At 38.3% G+C, this 12994-nt stretch overlaps 1 protein-coding gene across 2 annotated transcripts in view; it reads left to right on the top strand.

Annotated features, from left to right (window-relative positions):
* Positions 1–12803, top strand: part of SNX14 (sorting nexin 14) — a 48741-nt gene extending 35938 nt beyond the window's left edge. For both annotated transcript variants that reach the window (XM_052702018.1, XM_052702028.1), the window contains 10 exons: positions 65–165; positions 460–571; positions 2278–2318; positions 2507–2626; positions 7630–7753; positions 8233–8397; positions 9302–9397; positions 10152–10243; positions 10401–10457; positions 12589–12803. In XM_052702018.1, the coding sequence (XP_052557978.1) occupies positions 65–165; positions 460–571; positions 2278–2318; positions 2507–2626; positions 7630–7753; positions 8233–8397; positions 9302–9397; positions 10152–10243; positions 10401–10457; positions 12589–12627 (947 nt within the window). In that variant the 3' untranslated portion in view covers positions 12628–12803. The remainder of the gene's footprint in view (positions 1–64; positions 166–459; positions 572–2277; positions 2319–2506; positions 2627–7629; positions 7754–8232; positions 8398–9301; positions 9398–10151; positions 10244–10400; positions 10458–12588) is intronic.
* Positions 12804–12994: the final 191 nt, after the last annotated feature.

The raw sequence follows: 12994 nt of genomic DNA, 5'->3' as shown, positions 1-12994 counted from the left end.
AAATAAGGAAAGCAGTGTTTGTTCTGTTATGGGAATAATTTAATCTGCTCAATATCTTTGCTAGGTACTTTTCCTGATGCTCAGCTTCCCTCAAAGAGAATCATTGGTCCCAAGAACTATGAGTTCTTAAAATCCAAAAGGGAGGAGTTTCAGGAGTATCTGCAGGTACAGTCTTGTGGAGCTGAGAACGTTCCAAAACTACTAATTTAAGACTAACAAATGAATATCTGCTATTTCTTTTTTCTTTGCTTCTAATTAATGGGGTATCAAAAGGGTTCAAGTGGACAAATGAAACTTTAACTACAGGTTTCACGTGACTGAAAAATATTTTTGGAAATGGCACTTTCTATGGTAATATAACACTCTTTGGGTGTGTATGTATATATGTATAGCTATAGACAAACTGATTTTTTTAAAGATGAATTTTAAAGTAATTTTTTCTTTCCTTCTATTTCAAAGAAACTTCTTCAGCATCCAGAGCTAAGTAACAGCCAACTTTTAGCTGACTTCCTGTCCCCTAATGGAGGAGAGACTCAGTTTCTTGATAAAATGTTGCCTGATGTGAATCTTGGTATGAAATATGCATTTTTTTGTGCTGACAATTACTCATACTGTATGTATTGTAATTAAATGATAGTAGCAGTGAATAGATAAGCTTATGTAAGTATATGGATATGGGAAAGAAGAGTTATGCTCCTTCACACCTCTTATCGCTCACAAAATAAGCTGTGCTAGTACAATAAGATTTATGGCATTGTCCCAGGTCAAATCTAGCCAAGCCAGGCATTGCTTATGGATGTGGTGATATAAACTGTTTCTTAATATAATTTACTTTTGAGTATTAGTGAATTAAATACTTTCATTTTAATCAGAAAAGTGTAGTATTAAATATTTTTGGTATTGATGGGCATCCTCTTTTAATCTGAACAGCTGAAAAATATTTGAGGCAGGGGTGTGTGATATAGGCAGGACAAATGGAAGTTGAGGTAGAGAATTTCTCTAATGATAATAAATCTGTGATAATGAATCTAAGAAGTAGATATTATCTAACCGTATGTATTATGATAATAAATCTAAGAAGCAGTTTGTAGTGTGACTTCACAGCTTGGCCATAAATGTAGCTTCCTCGGATAGTCTGCTAGAGCTGCTAGGTCCCACTTTGTAGCTTCTCTGTCTTCACACAACTCTAACACTTGTAGTTCTGGCATCAGCATATGTACAGGAGAGCTGTATCTGAACTGCACCATTGCATTTCTGCTTCTCTCATTACACGGACCTGCTGGGGTGGCTGTGCTCAGCAAGTTACCAAGATGTGGAATGAGTTTTGATGGTCCTCTTCCAGTTAAAGGGTTGGTTGGTTTCAGACAAAGGAAAAAACAAACAAACAAACAAAAAAAACCTCTTCCCTCTAGATGAATCTGTGTCATTCGGACAGGCTTGGGTCATTTACTTTAAGGCATCTCACACATTCACATTGAGAGTACATGTCCCTTCCATAAACATCATTTTAGCAACGTGTGGCATTTCAGTAAGGCTTTTAGGGAGAGTTAAGAACATTATCAGTTGATCCTTGCACATACTTTCCAATGTAAGTTCCAAAATTAACAATATGTAGATAAGCAGTATGTTCAGAGCAGTATTTTTCCTAAAATAAAACTAATTTTTTTTGGCATTTAAAGTTACTACGCTGTATCCTTATCAGGAGTGAGAGCTCTTTTTAAGATCACAGCTGTAGCCTATCCAGTTTTCAAACCATTGCTCACTGGTAGTTTCAAGGCTGCAGCCTTCCACAATCTCTCCAGATAAGCCAAGCTTTTCAGGACAAGTCAGTTCTTATGATTTTTTTGTGATAAATGATTATGAAGGATTAAGAGATTAGACACCAGAAACTGTAATTGCTTTTTAAAGCAATCAGATAATCATCTTGATAGTTTTGTGTTTAAGTATTTTATCTTGAAGAGTACTGAGTACTAAGTTATAAGCTGGATATGTGGAAGACTTTTTCATAGCTTTTTGTATCAACTTTTAAAATGAAATGCTGGATACCGATGGGCAGAGAAAAATGCCTTGCTATTGCACCTTACTCATTATTTGTCATGTGTTGCTCTTAGGAAGTCCTAATAACTATTTTAAAATTTGATATATCAAAATGCTACTAAGAGCTTGGAGTCAGAATGGGCACCATAAAGAATGGAAAAAATGGGAAAAGGGGAAAAGAGTTTTACTGTGGTATGTTTAAGATCAAGCAGTGACTTTTTTTATTCTTTTTAACTATAGGTAAGATCATAAAATCTGTTCCAGGAAAGCTGATGAAAGAGGTAAGTCTTCCAGATTGCCAGCCTTTTAATTTCAATTACTAATTTTAGCAGCTCGCTGGTGCATAGGCTAGTGAAAAACTTGTTTGGAAGCTCACGTTTTGTGGTGGTTTTTTCTGCTTGTTTGTGTTTCTTTTTTTCCTCCCCTTCTGTAATTATGTAAGTGACAGGCCACTCATTTCTTATTTCAGAAAGGTCAGCATTTGGAGCCATTCATCATGAACTTTATCAACTCCTGTGAATCTCCCAAGCCTAAACCAAGCAGGCCCGAGCTTACAATTCTGAGTCCCACTTCTGAGAACAACAAGAAGGTACAGTAAGCATCTTCCTTCTCTGTTGTACACGAGTTGGGAAAAGCGATCGTGCTCTGAAAATACAAAGCAGAAAAAAATCATAAATAGAACAGCATATATACTTTGTGTTGCTTTTCTCCACGAGAGAGATCTTTCACTCTGTAACCTGTGTGTCACAATGTGAGCTAATTCTGTTTGGATTTTTCTTGTTTTGTTTTCTTTTGTTGTTTTTATTTTTAAGTTCTTACTGGATTTGGAGATGAGAATATAAAGAACCTTAGAAGTTCTGAGACAGAAGAGCAGAAAACTTAAGTGTAAAGTGGGGAATGTTTTAATATGTAAGGCAGCTTCCTTTTTAAAGTAAAGAACTTGAGTGTTTGGAAAGAGTGGTTTGTTGAAGTGCTGCAAGCCAGAACTGTCACAGCGCTGGTACTTGTTATCTGCCTTTAAAATGTTTGTATGCAGTACCTTAATGTCTAGTATACAATTATGGGTCCTAACTGTTAGTTGCTCTAACATCAACAAATCTAAAAGCCTAATGCTTCCATTCAAGCTAGAGTGTATTTATGGTGCTTGCTGGTGATGGGCCTTTTGATTTCCCACAGTATGGCAGTTTTTTGGTAGTATTATGATATTAGAGAACTTGCAACTACAAGTTCTATACTAAGTACAGTGGAGCTAGCCCTAGCTCCCAGTTCCTTCTCACTGTCTATCATGGGAATTTTCTGTTCCTCTAAGCAACTTGATTGTAGTTATCTGTAGAACTAATTACTGAGTCATATGACAGCTATTTTAGAGTTTCCTTCTTCCCCTAGAAGAAGTGTTTGAAGAAATGTGCAGCACTTGATGGCTGCATGGGAAGCTTCATACATTAATTCACCATCTGCAGAGCCACAGTTATCAAATGATGGGCACTCAAGATACTTTGCTGTGAGGAGCACCCTAATCGTGCTACAAGTTTTGACCAGCATGTATGCACATGACATTCACATGCTGACTGCTTTCTTGCTAAATTGCTATCTACTGTTTTGTCAGAGCACATATACTTACGTAATCACTGTAATTTAGTAATGATCTGATGAGGTAGGGCTGGGTTGTGCTATGTTCTGGCCTCTTCTGAACCTTTGCGTGCATGCTTTGAAATTTAGCCTTCAGCTGAATTGTTGGAGTGCTTGTGCCTCCTTTGGCAGCCAGTTTTCTCTTTTTCATCTTGGCCCATGCTTGGGAAAAGCTTTGTGCCAGTTCCACTACTCCAGGCCATTTGCATCTGGTCGCTTCTTGGATTCATTTGATAAGCCACACTGCTTTCTTCTGCTGTGCAACTGTAGTTCAGACTACTGAATTTGTTTGGGAAACAGATCAGATCACCTCTGCTTGCCATACTAGAGAGCTGTATGAGAATTCATTAACTGAATTACTTTCAGATAAAACTAAGCTGGAAATGCAGAGTCTGTTCAGTGAACTAAGGTAGATCACCACCCAAAACATGTCTTATAGACTTCAGTTGTTTGGTTCTACAGTCTCAGTTCTGCAGTCTCAGTTCTGTTGTTTCACTTGACTTCATTCCGAAGATTGTAAGTGTTGTGCAGCCCCAACAAAAACTGCTGTTGGTCATATATGCAAAACATTTGTACCAGGATTGTGTGAGCTACCTGTACGGAGTCAGTGAAGAGATACTGCAGTGGAACAGCCATAGAAGGTGGAACAAGCTGCAACACTTCCAAGTGCCCATCTCTGAGAAGAGCGTGTTGCCTCGTGGCAAGAAATTCCTCAGCACAGATCTTTTGGTGAAGTCCAGGACAGATTTCCCATTGATATTTGCATTGCCACAGATGTAGATCGGCTTATTCTAGTGTCAGCATGCCAGAATCCACTGAGACTACAGGAGGTGTGTGTGTGCTGCCAACTCAGTTGCCAGGAATAAAGTACACCCAGGCTACCCCTTCAGCAGGCTGAATAAGAAGTGCTGAAAGGTCTTGTCAGGGCAGATGAAAGCGTGAGCTTAGTCACAAACGTTCCTGTTTCTCTGGAAAGTTGTCTGCATGCTGCTGGTTTTTTAGTATTCCTGGTGTGCATTTGTATGCTTGAAATATCAGTGATTTCCAGCTAATGAATATAGAATCACAGAATCATTAAGGGAGGAAAAGACCACTAAGATCTCCTAGTCCAACCATCAGGCCATTCCCACCATGCCCACTAACCACATCCCTCAGTGCCACATCCACACGGTTCTTGAACAGCTCCAGGGATGGGGACTCAGCATCTCCCTGGGCAGCCTGTGCCACTGCCTCACCACTCTTTCTGAGAAGAATTTTTTTTTAATATTCAACCTGAACTTCCCCTGTAACAACTGAAGGCCATTATCTTTTGTCCCATCATAATATATAATGAATGTGATCAGTTAACCTAGATACAGCCAATAGCAATTGGATTTTATTCTGCATCAGATTCATCAGATGAATTTACCAACCTTTCTGGTTAAACAACCAAGCAAAAAACTGCTCCTTCTAAAGGCACCAAACATCATTTTCAACTTTCCTAGCTATGTTTCTAGTCTGTCTGTACCAGCTCAACAGTCTTCTGAATGTACTTCCATCAGAATTGCTAGAATGCAGCAGGGCTTCTCAGCTGATGCAGGCTTTGAAAAGCATGCCTGCAAAGGCATTGTGCTGCTGGCTCGTGGTGACACGCCAATGGCAATAAGAACTGTTCTGAAACAACAGCAGTATAGTGTATATTTGCAGTTACTTGGAGGAAAACACAGCTTTTTCCTTATTTGCTAATAAATATGCTAAATAATGCTAATTGAAGTGATTTAGATACATACACTCTTATTAGCATTTGGGTGCAAATTCTCTGCTTTGCAAGTGAAGAGAGAAAATAGTTTATGCCTCTGGCTGTGGATGTTGTTCAGAACTATGTTTTTATCAACTTCACACCTCCACAGGAATGTATGGGGGTATGTGTACTTACTGGCAGTCAGGTAACTGTTAGATGCTGTATGTAGATGCTTGTACTTTGGTGGCTTTTCCCATGGAGGTACAATAGGGAACTTACTGAACTAGAGGTTATTTTGGTTGTTCTCTTAATACGGGTTTTTGTGTTTCACTTGCTTCAAGAGGTTGGCTTCCCTTATTAGCTAGTACCATTAAAAGGAATTTTCACCTTGAAAGCCTTTTAAGAATATTTCAGTGCTGTAATCACAATTACCGTTTAATCTTAAGAATTTGACTAAGGATAACACTGCTTCTCTTTTTTGTGTGATTACAATAATGAGCATTATATCACGTTTTAGACAGTAAAATGAACAGAAATGTGAAAGCAAAATCACGTGCTTTTCTGAGTCATGAGTATAACCCCCGTGTCTGTATTAGGTATACAGTTATGTTTTTCACTTTCAGTCAAAATCTGAGAGTAAAATGTGATGGTGGCTGCATCCTTCAGATGTGCATTGCTAAAGACTGTAGAACACACACTGGATTAGTATGAAGTATGTGCTTTATGAATGTGTTCATCTGCTCATTTCTTAATGCCACGTACAAGAGTGTGAACTTTCAAAGCTTGGCAATGAACAAGGAATCATTATGCTCAAGGTGCAGGAAAGACTATCCATGAGCAGAGGCATAATGCAGCATTTGAAATATGTTGTTTCTGGTTTGGGGTGGAAGTGAAAAAAAAAAACAAACAACTTCTGGAAGCTGGAAAGCTCTGCCAAAAGACAGCATTTTGGTTTCAGATTACTTACTGGAGTGCTGTTAACGATTTAATTTGGCTTGTACACACTCCTCTGAAATTCATCTCCATTGTACTGTGGTTGCTGTGAGTTGGTGCACTATCTGTTATCTCAGCCAGCTTGGAGGTATCATAAAAGAAGAAAAAAAAAAAGCTCTTGTTGAAGTTGCAATAATTCCACTACGATCTTTTCCATTGCCATAGTTCCAGCTTTGAGAAGGCATGTAGACTTCAGTTTAAAGAGGTTTCTTTAACCAACATACCAGGTGTGCTCCGTACAGTAGGCACAAATAATTATCTGCTCTTCTTTGGTTTGTTACTTTGGTTTGTTACTGGATTCAGGTCATCCAGTGTACATGAACTATATTTGCTCTTTCATGTAATTTATGTAATGACTTGATGTCGTTTAATTAGGGTGAACTTTATGAAGATGATGCCAGCTGTTTAGCACTGACAAAAGAAAGGACCTAACGAAGTACAAGTCAAAACTTCAATCTTGCCAGATTTCCTGATGTAATTTTTTGTAAGAGCACAGGAACTCTGCTTGGAGACATGCTGGATTCAGAGTCCATTATGACCTGGATGTTTTATGGCTTAGTCCACTTCAGGGAGAATTGCTCTATGGAGAGTAGACCAAGAACAAGCAAATTAAGGACCATTCTTCAGAATTAATTTTTAATACACGAGTGCTACAGAAAAGTCTATTGGTAGTAGTCTTCTCAGTCTCATAGCAAGGAAGTTCTTCAACACCAAATTTTTGGTGAACACTAGGGTAGATTTTCCATCTAGGCTGTACTATAATTGCACTATATTTTCTTCTAACAGTGAGATAGCTTTGTTAGAAGCTTGGCACAGGCTTTTGAGCTCTCTTTTCATAATACAGTAGTATTTCCTGATTTTTGCATCAACAACTTTGGGGATGAAGTATCTTAAAATAAACACTTAATGGTTTTTGTGAGGTATTGTAAGATGCCTCCAGGATTTAACAGACTCTTCCTTTCCGACTGTTTTGTCCAGAACCCATTGCCTATTTCATAACACAAGACAAAAGGCTGTTTTAGGGAATACATAGATGCCATAGAGTCCCCCTATGATGTAAGGCAGACAGACTTGCACCCTTCATGCCTCTGAAGGTGCATTGAAGGGTCAAGGCCTGTAACAAATTCTAGTTGTGCGAAGGTACTTGAGAGAAAAAGGGTCTGTGAAATGAAAAGCAAACACACAACAAAAGCCTGATGGTCCTTTTATTTTTGAAGGCAGTGTCTTCCATGTTATGTTTGTATTTTTAGCTTTTCAATGATTTATTCAAGAATAATGCAAATCGGTCTGAGAATACAGAAAGACGACAAAATCAGAACTACTTCATGGAAATGATGACCGTAGAAGGAGTCTATGACTACTTAATGTATGTTGGTAAGAAGCAATTTCTCTTAGTTATTCTTACACTTCTTTTCATTATGAAGTTTGGGTTCTTTGGCGGGAAATAAAATTCTAATATAGTAGTCATATATAACGTAGGACATGCAACTGTAACAGTATACAACGTAAGAACACAGCCATTTAAAAAAAAGCAGCAAGCAACCCTTATTGCTGGGCTAAAATATTGCAGTTTATCTTTCATTATTGTTCAGTTTTGCTTTATCTTTCTGCCTTTCTGAGTATAAGTTTGGGGTGTAGTTTCTTCCCTTTTCTTAGATGAGCCTATAGAACTAAATAAAAGTAATTAAAGAGTGTTTGATGAGTAATATGGACAAGAATCGCTTTTCAAGCTTAAGTCTTTGCTTGTATACATTTTTCTTCTTTTAAGACAGTGAAGAAGTCATGGCTTCTTCTTCTGACTCCTTTGTCTTATTAAGAGAACCATGTAGATATCTGTTTCTATAACTTTGCAGGTAGAGTGGTCTTCCACATTCCTGACTGGCTGCATCATCTCCTGATGGGAGGAAGAATTCTCTTCAAAAATACATTGGAACTGTACACGGACTATTACTTGCATTATAAGTTAGAACAGCTATGTGAGGAGCACCGTTTGGTTTCTCTGATAACGCTGCTGAGAGGTCAGCAGTGGTTCCATATTTGATTGAAGGTTGCTTTAGTATGACATTTGAAATCCCTTCTTTTGAGTGTTACGCTGTGATGCTCAATTAAAGCCAGTGGAATTCTAAAAGTCAGGTGGGCCTATAAGACCATTCCAGAAATTTGTTGCTAAAAGATGATGTCAGCCCTGTTGTCTACCAAGCATGATTTACAGAAAAAAGAGGTATTATGAATATTAATTTATGAAGGTGTGCACAGGAGAATAAAGGTAGGCTAGTGTGTCAGTTTGTGAATGGTTCATGCTTTCTTTAAATTAGTTTTCACTTATGTGCTGCTTTAGTCCTGCTTTAGTGTTTTTTTTTTTTTAATTCTCTTCATTATGGTAATTTTAACCTTCAAAGAAGGGAAGTAGACAAAGGTTATTTAAAAAGAAACAAACAAAACCTCACAACTGTAGAGAAGGGTAATGTGACCACAGACTCAGCTAAATGAAATATAGAGCCAAAGCTCTGCAACAAGGCTAACTGTGACCTTATCAAACCAAGAAGTCCCGTAAAAGACAAAAAAACAAAAATGACCATCAAGACTGAGCATCAAATACTTCCTATGAACAGTAAGTTTTACAAGGTGATTGCAAGGAAAATTTAAAGTAAGAAGATTATAACAAACTTAAAGAAGGATTGAACCAAGCCTAGAAGCTAATGCTTTCAAAATTTGAGAAGAGACAAATTGGCAAAAGATTCTTGTCTTCTAAGCACGTGGATTATTCTGGATTTGATCAGGCTAATGTAATCAAGGCTCAGCGTTCTCTTCTAGTTAAGATCATACAGAAAAGCAGCTCAACTTTGAAGCCAAACCAACTTTCTCATGCTGGTGATAAGGAAGCTGCCTAAAGATGGTTTCATTAATGTGTCTTCACTGCAGATGCTGTGTTCTGTGAGAATTCTGAACCGCGCTCTGTCCAGGACAAACAGAAGAGAGCAAAGCAGACGTTCGAAGAAATGATGAGATACATTCCAGGTTAATAATGGCTCTTTACGACTATAGTTAGCTGTTCAAGTGGAAGTATAACGCAAGTGCAGTAATGTTAGCTTTCCAAATAACATAATTTCTGTGCTGCTGAGGTTTCACTGGAATATTTAGGTGTGAAAAACGAAGAAAAAAACCCAAGAGTTCAGTTTCATCATTTAATTCAGTGTTGCTGAGTGAGGATGCAGTGTAATCATTCATAAAGTCTTGAGGTAACAGAAGTCTTCACAAATGTCCTTAAAACTATAATTTCTTCATGTTTAGCTTGTTTGATTTGTATTTTTTTATCCAGTTGAAGACCAGATAAAGAAGTGATAGAAAAAAAAAGCCAGAAGATAAATCTGAGCTCTATTTAAACTATATAAACTACAGAAGAGGGGCTCATTGTCTGGATTATTCAGAAAGTAATTAAAACATTCCAACTTGTCACGTATTTAAAACAAGGATTAGGACAATAGAATGAAATTCTTAAAAGCATAACAAATACTTTGGTGTGCAGCAGCACTGAAAGATGAGGAAGGAGGAACCAAGGGAATATTTGTTTTTTCCTTTGACTACTTTAGAGGGATAAAATTTGAACTCTTTCTTTAATTAAAACCTTTTTTTTGTTACTGGAGGTAAAGAAAAATTATGGTGTTGTTTTTGTGCCAACTAAAACTAATTCTTGGGATGTTACTTATTTGACTACAACTACTTTGCAATGCTTCCTAATGACTTGTGTATTTGTTGGTAATATCTGGTCTAGATTTAATAGGGAAGTGCATTGGGGAAGAGGCTAAATACGAAGGCATCAGGCTTCTGTTTGATGGCATCCAGCAACCGGTGCTCAACAAACAGGTAATTTGCAGCACTTGGGAAACTTGCCATTTCCTGAAGTGAAAGTATGGCTGTGACAGAGGGCAGAATTCTCATCCAGAACAAAGGTAAAAAGATGTGATGTTGCTTTGGTCTAACTTAGTGGCTGGCTGATGCCTTTTCCTTCATTTTCTTTTAGCTAACTTATGTGCTGTTGGACATTGGGATTCAAGAACTCTTTCCAGAGCTCAATAAGGTATGTGCTAACACTGTTCCAATAGGTACAGAATTCTTCAAGATACTGGCAGGTTTTGTCATTGCTGCACACTTGTGGTTCCCTTGAAATACATCAAGTTTTTGGTGGATAATCTGTTTTTTATTAATGCGTTGAAATCATGTGAATCTGGCCTTCCTCATTTCTGTTAATTATGTTTGGAAGTCCATGTAGGCCTATTTACCTATCATGCAGAGCTTGGGGCGTCTTTCAGCTTCAATGGGCAGTGATCGGTTGTCAGGATCCCCGTGCCTTTCTATGATTATCTCCATTTTAATCCGGGATTTCCCAGCTTTCAGAAGTGAGTTCCACATGCAGAGCTCAGGTTGAGCTCCAGCACTTCTGTTTGGTAGATGAATTTCTTACTCCAAGTTTGGTCTCTGCAGCGTTAACTTAACGCCATTCAGATAAAGGAGAAAGAATCCTATCAGAATGTGTATCATTAGCTCTGTGATCCATCTCATTTGAAAGAAAAAAAAAAAAAAAGCCCTTAATTTATCATTTGAATTTCTGTTGCATGAGTCCTGTGTCCAGGAACCACCAGAGTACACCACAGGATTGAGCAATGATTTGTTTTGAATAATAAACAAACGGCAGATTTCAGGACAAGTTGGGGCACCTTCCATTGTTGCCACTGAAATGAGACCAGCTTGGCAAGTTTAACCTACTCTGTGCATTGGTTCTGTAGCTGACCTATTTAGGGCAGTGTTCAAGAAACAGAACCAAAAAAGATCCAACCAGCCAAGCAAAATAAGGAAGTAACCTGGCTTACCTGTGTGCTGCAGGGAAGACCTGACCTAACCCTACTGTTTTACTGCACTGAACTGCTTTTGTACCACAGCAGCTACCAATAAATGTATGGGAATATTCGACTGTCTTCACATAGCGCTGGAAGAAAAAATGTGAAGGCTTTGTGTTAGGCATTTGAGTTGATGGGAACATAGGGAGGCGATTCACTGTCTTGCATTTCGTTAGAAGAAAGGAAGGGAAAAGAAGATGTTCCCACCAGAAACTTCAGCTCTTTTCCTGTCTTGGACATGCCAAGAGTAAAACAGAAGGAAGTACTGTTCCCATGGTTTTTGACTGTAGGACTTAGTTGGGAGGGTTGCAGGACTATGATGAGTTAAAAGAGGCAGCTGAGGGAAGGTTGATAGGAAAGGGCAAACACAAGGTGAAGAGAGAGGAGGGGTGGAAGGCAGTGTTTTTTATATCGAGCCCTCAATTCTAAAAAACATTTCCCCTAGATCACTGCTAACTGCCCATGAAGTCTCTTGGGAAGAGTACAGTTTGCTCCAACCAATTTTAATGCAAAAGTTTAAAATGAGTAACTGGTTATTTGGTTATCAGTTGTACTGGGGGTAGGGGGGGTGGAAATAAATGCAGTAATGTCTCTATTGAGCAGACCGGTCATCCAGTGTGATTGCAGTTAGTGAGGAGCAAAAATATTTCAGCTCAGTCAGCCTTTAGAGAGAAAAGAGCATCCTGGAAGTTTTGCTTTGAGTACTGAGCATTCAGAGGGGTCGTAGCAACGGGAGAATTCCTGTTGGAGGGGATATGGAACCTAATTCCAGCTCTTGGTACCTATGTGTTGGAGTTGCATCCTGCTCCATGTACCAATGCTGATAGATAGTGGGCCGCTGCAGATAGATAAGCTGTGGTTAATGGCAGTGTATGGGAGTGTACAATTTACGAGGATAGGATTGGAAAAGCACTTCTGTTTTGCTTTGATACAGTGTGTAGCCAGTCCCTTGGAAGTGTGTCCAGGCAGGATAGGAGGAAAAGGGTAAGCTGAGACAGGAGAAGCATTCCTAGCAGAGGAGGAAGAGAAATCTAGTAGTAAAAATATGCCAATGCGCCTTCCAGAGCCAAAATTTGCTGTGTATAAAGAAGTATGCTTAGCATTTAAGAATGAAGGAGGTGAGAATTTCCAGAGAAGGAATAAAATACCTACTTCAAGGAAAGTATTCAAAACCTGGAAGCAGTAGCCTTCCTTTCTCTTATCTCTGATTTCAAGTAGATATTTTCAAATCTCATTCTGTTGTAGATCAGTTCTTTATATGTAAATAGATGTTTTCACACTTAAGTCAATTTCTTTCTTGATTCCTCTTGACAGGGTCCAAAGGAAGCTAGCTCTGCAACGTGTTGGATGTGAATGCAGGGACCTCACTGGGCATGTGGTAGAAACATCTGCTGTGCATTAATGTAATGGATGTGTGACATTTTAACCTTGCATTGTATATTTTCTTGTAAATAATATTAAATCTAAGTTCTGAAAATCTCTTTCTGCTATAAAGACATTAAAATTTAATACCACTTACAAGTAAATAACAGATATCTGTATTTTCATTTTATTTTCTTTAGCTGTTATCGGTGAAAGTCAGATTTATTTCCCCAAAGTCTCAGTGAGCAACAGTACAGGATGATATAAAATGAGGCATAGGCTTTGCTGAAGGTGCAATTATTGTTGTGTTCCTTAAAGGACATTTAGAAGAACAGACTAGGATTACAGGGTTAGAAAA

This window comes from Tympanuchus pallidicinctus, unplaced genomic scaffold, assembly GCF_026119805.1.
Source record: "Tympanuchus pallidicinctus isolate F22 unplaced genomic scaffold, pur_lepc_1.0 scaffold1, whole genome shotgun sequence".
NCBI classification, from domain to species: domain Eukaryota; kingdom Metazoa; phylum Chordata; class Aves; order Galliformes; family Phasianidae; genus Tympanuchus; species Tympanuchus pallidicinctus.
This window is presented reverse-complemented; position numbering and strand designations above follow the sequence as displayed.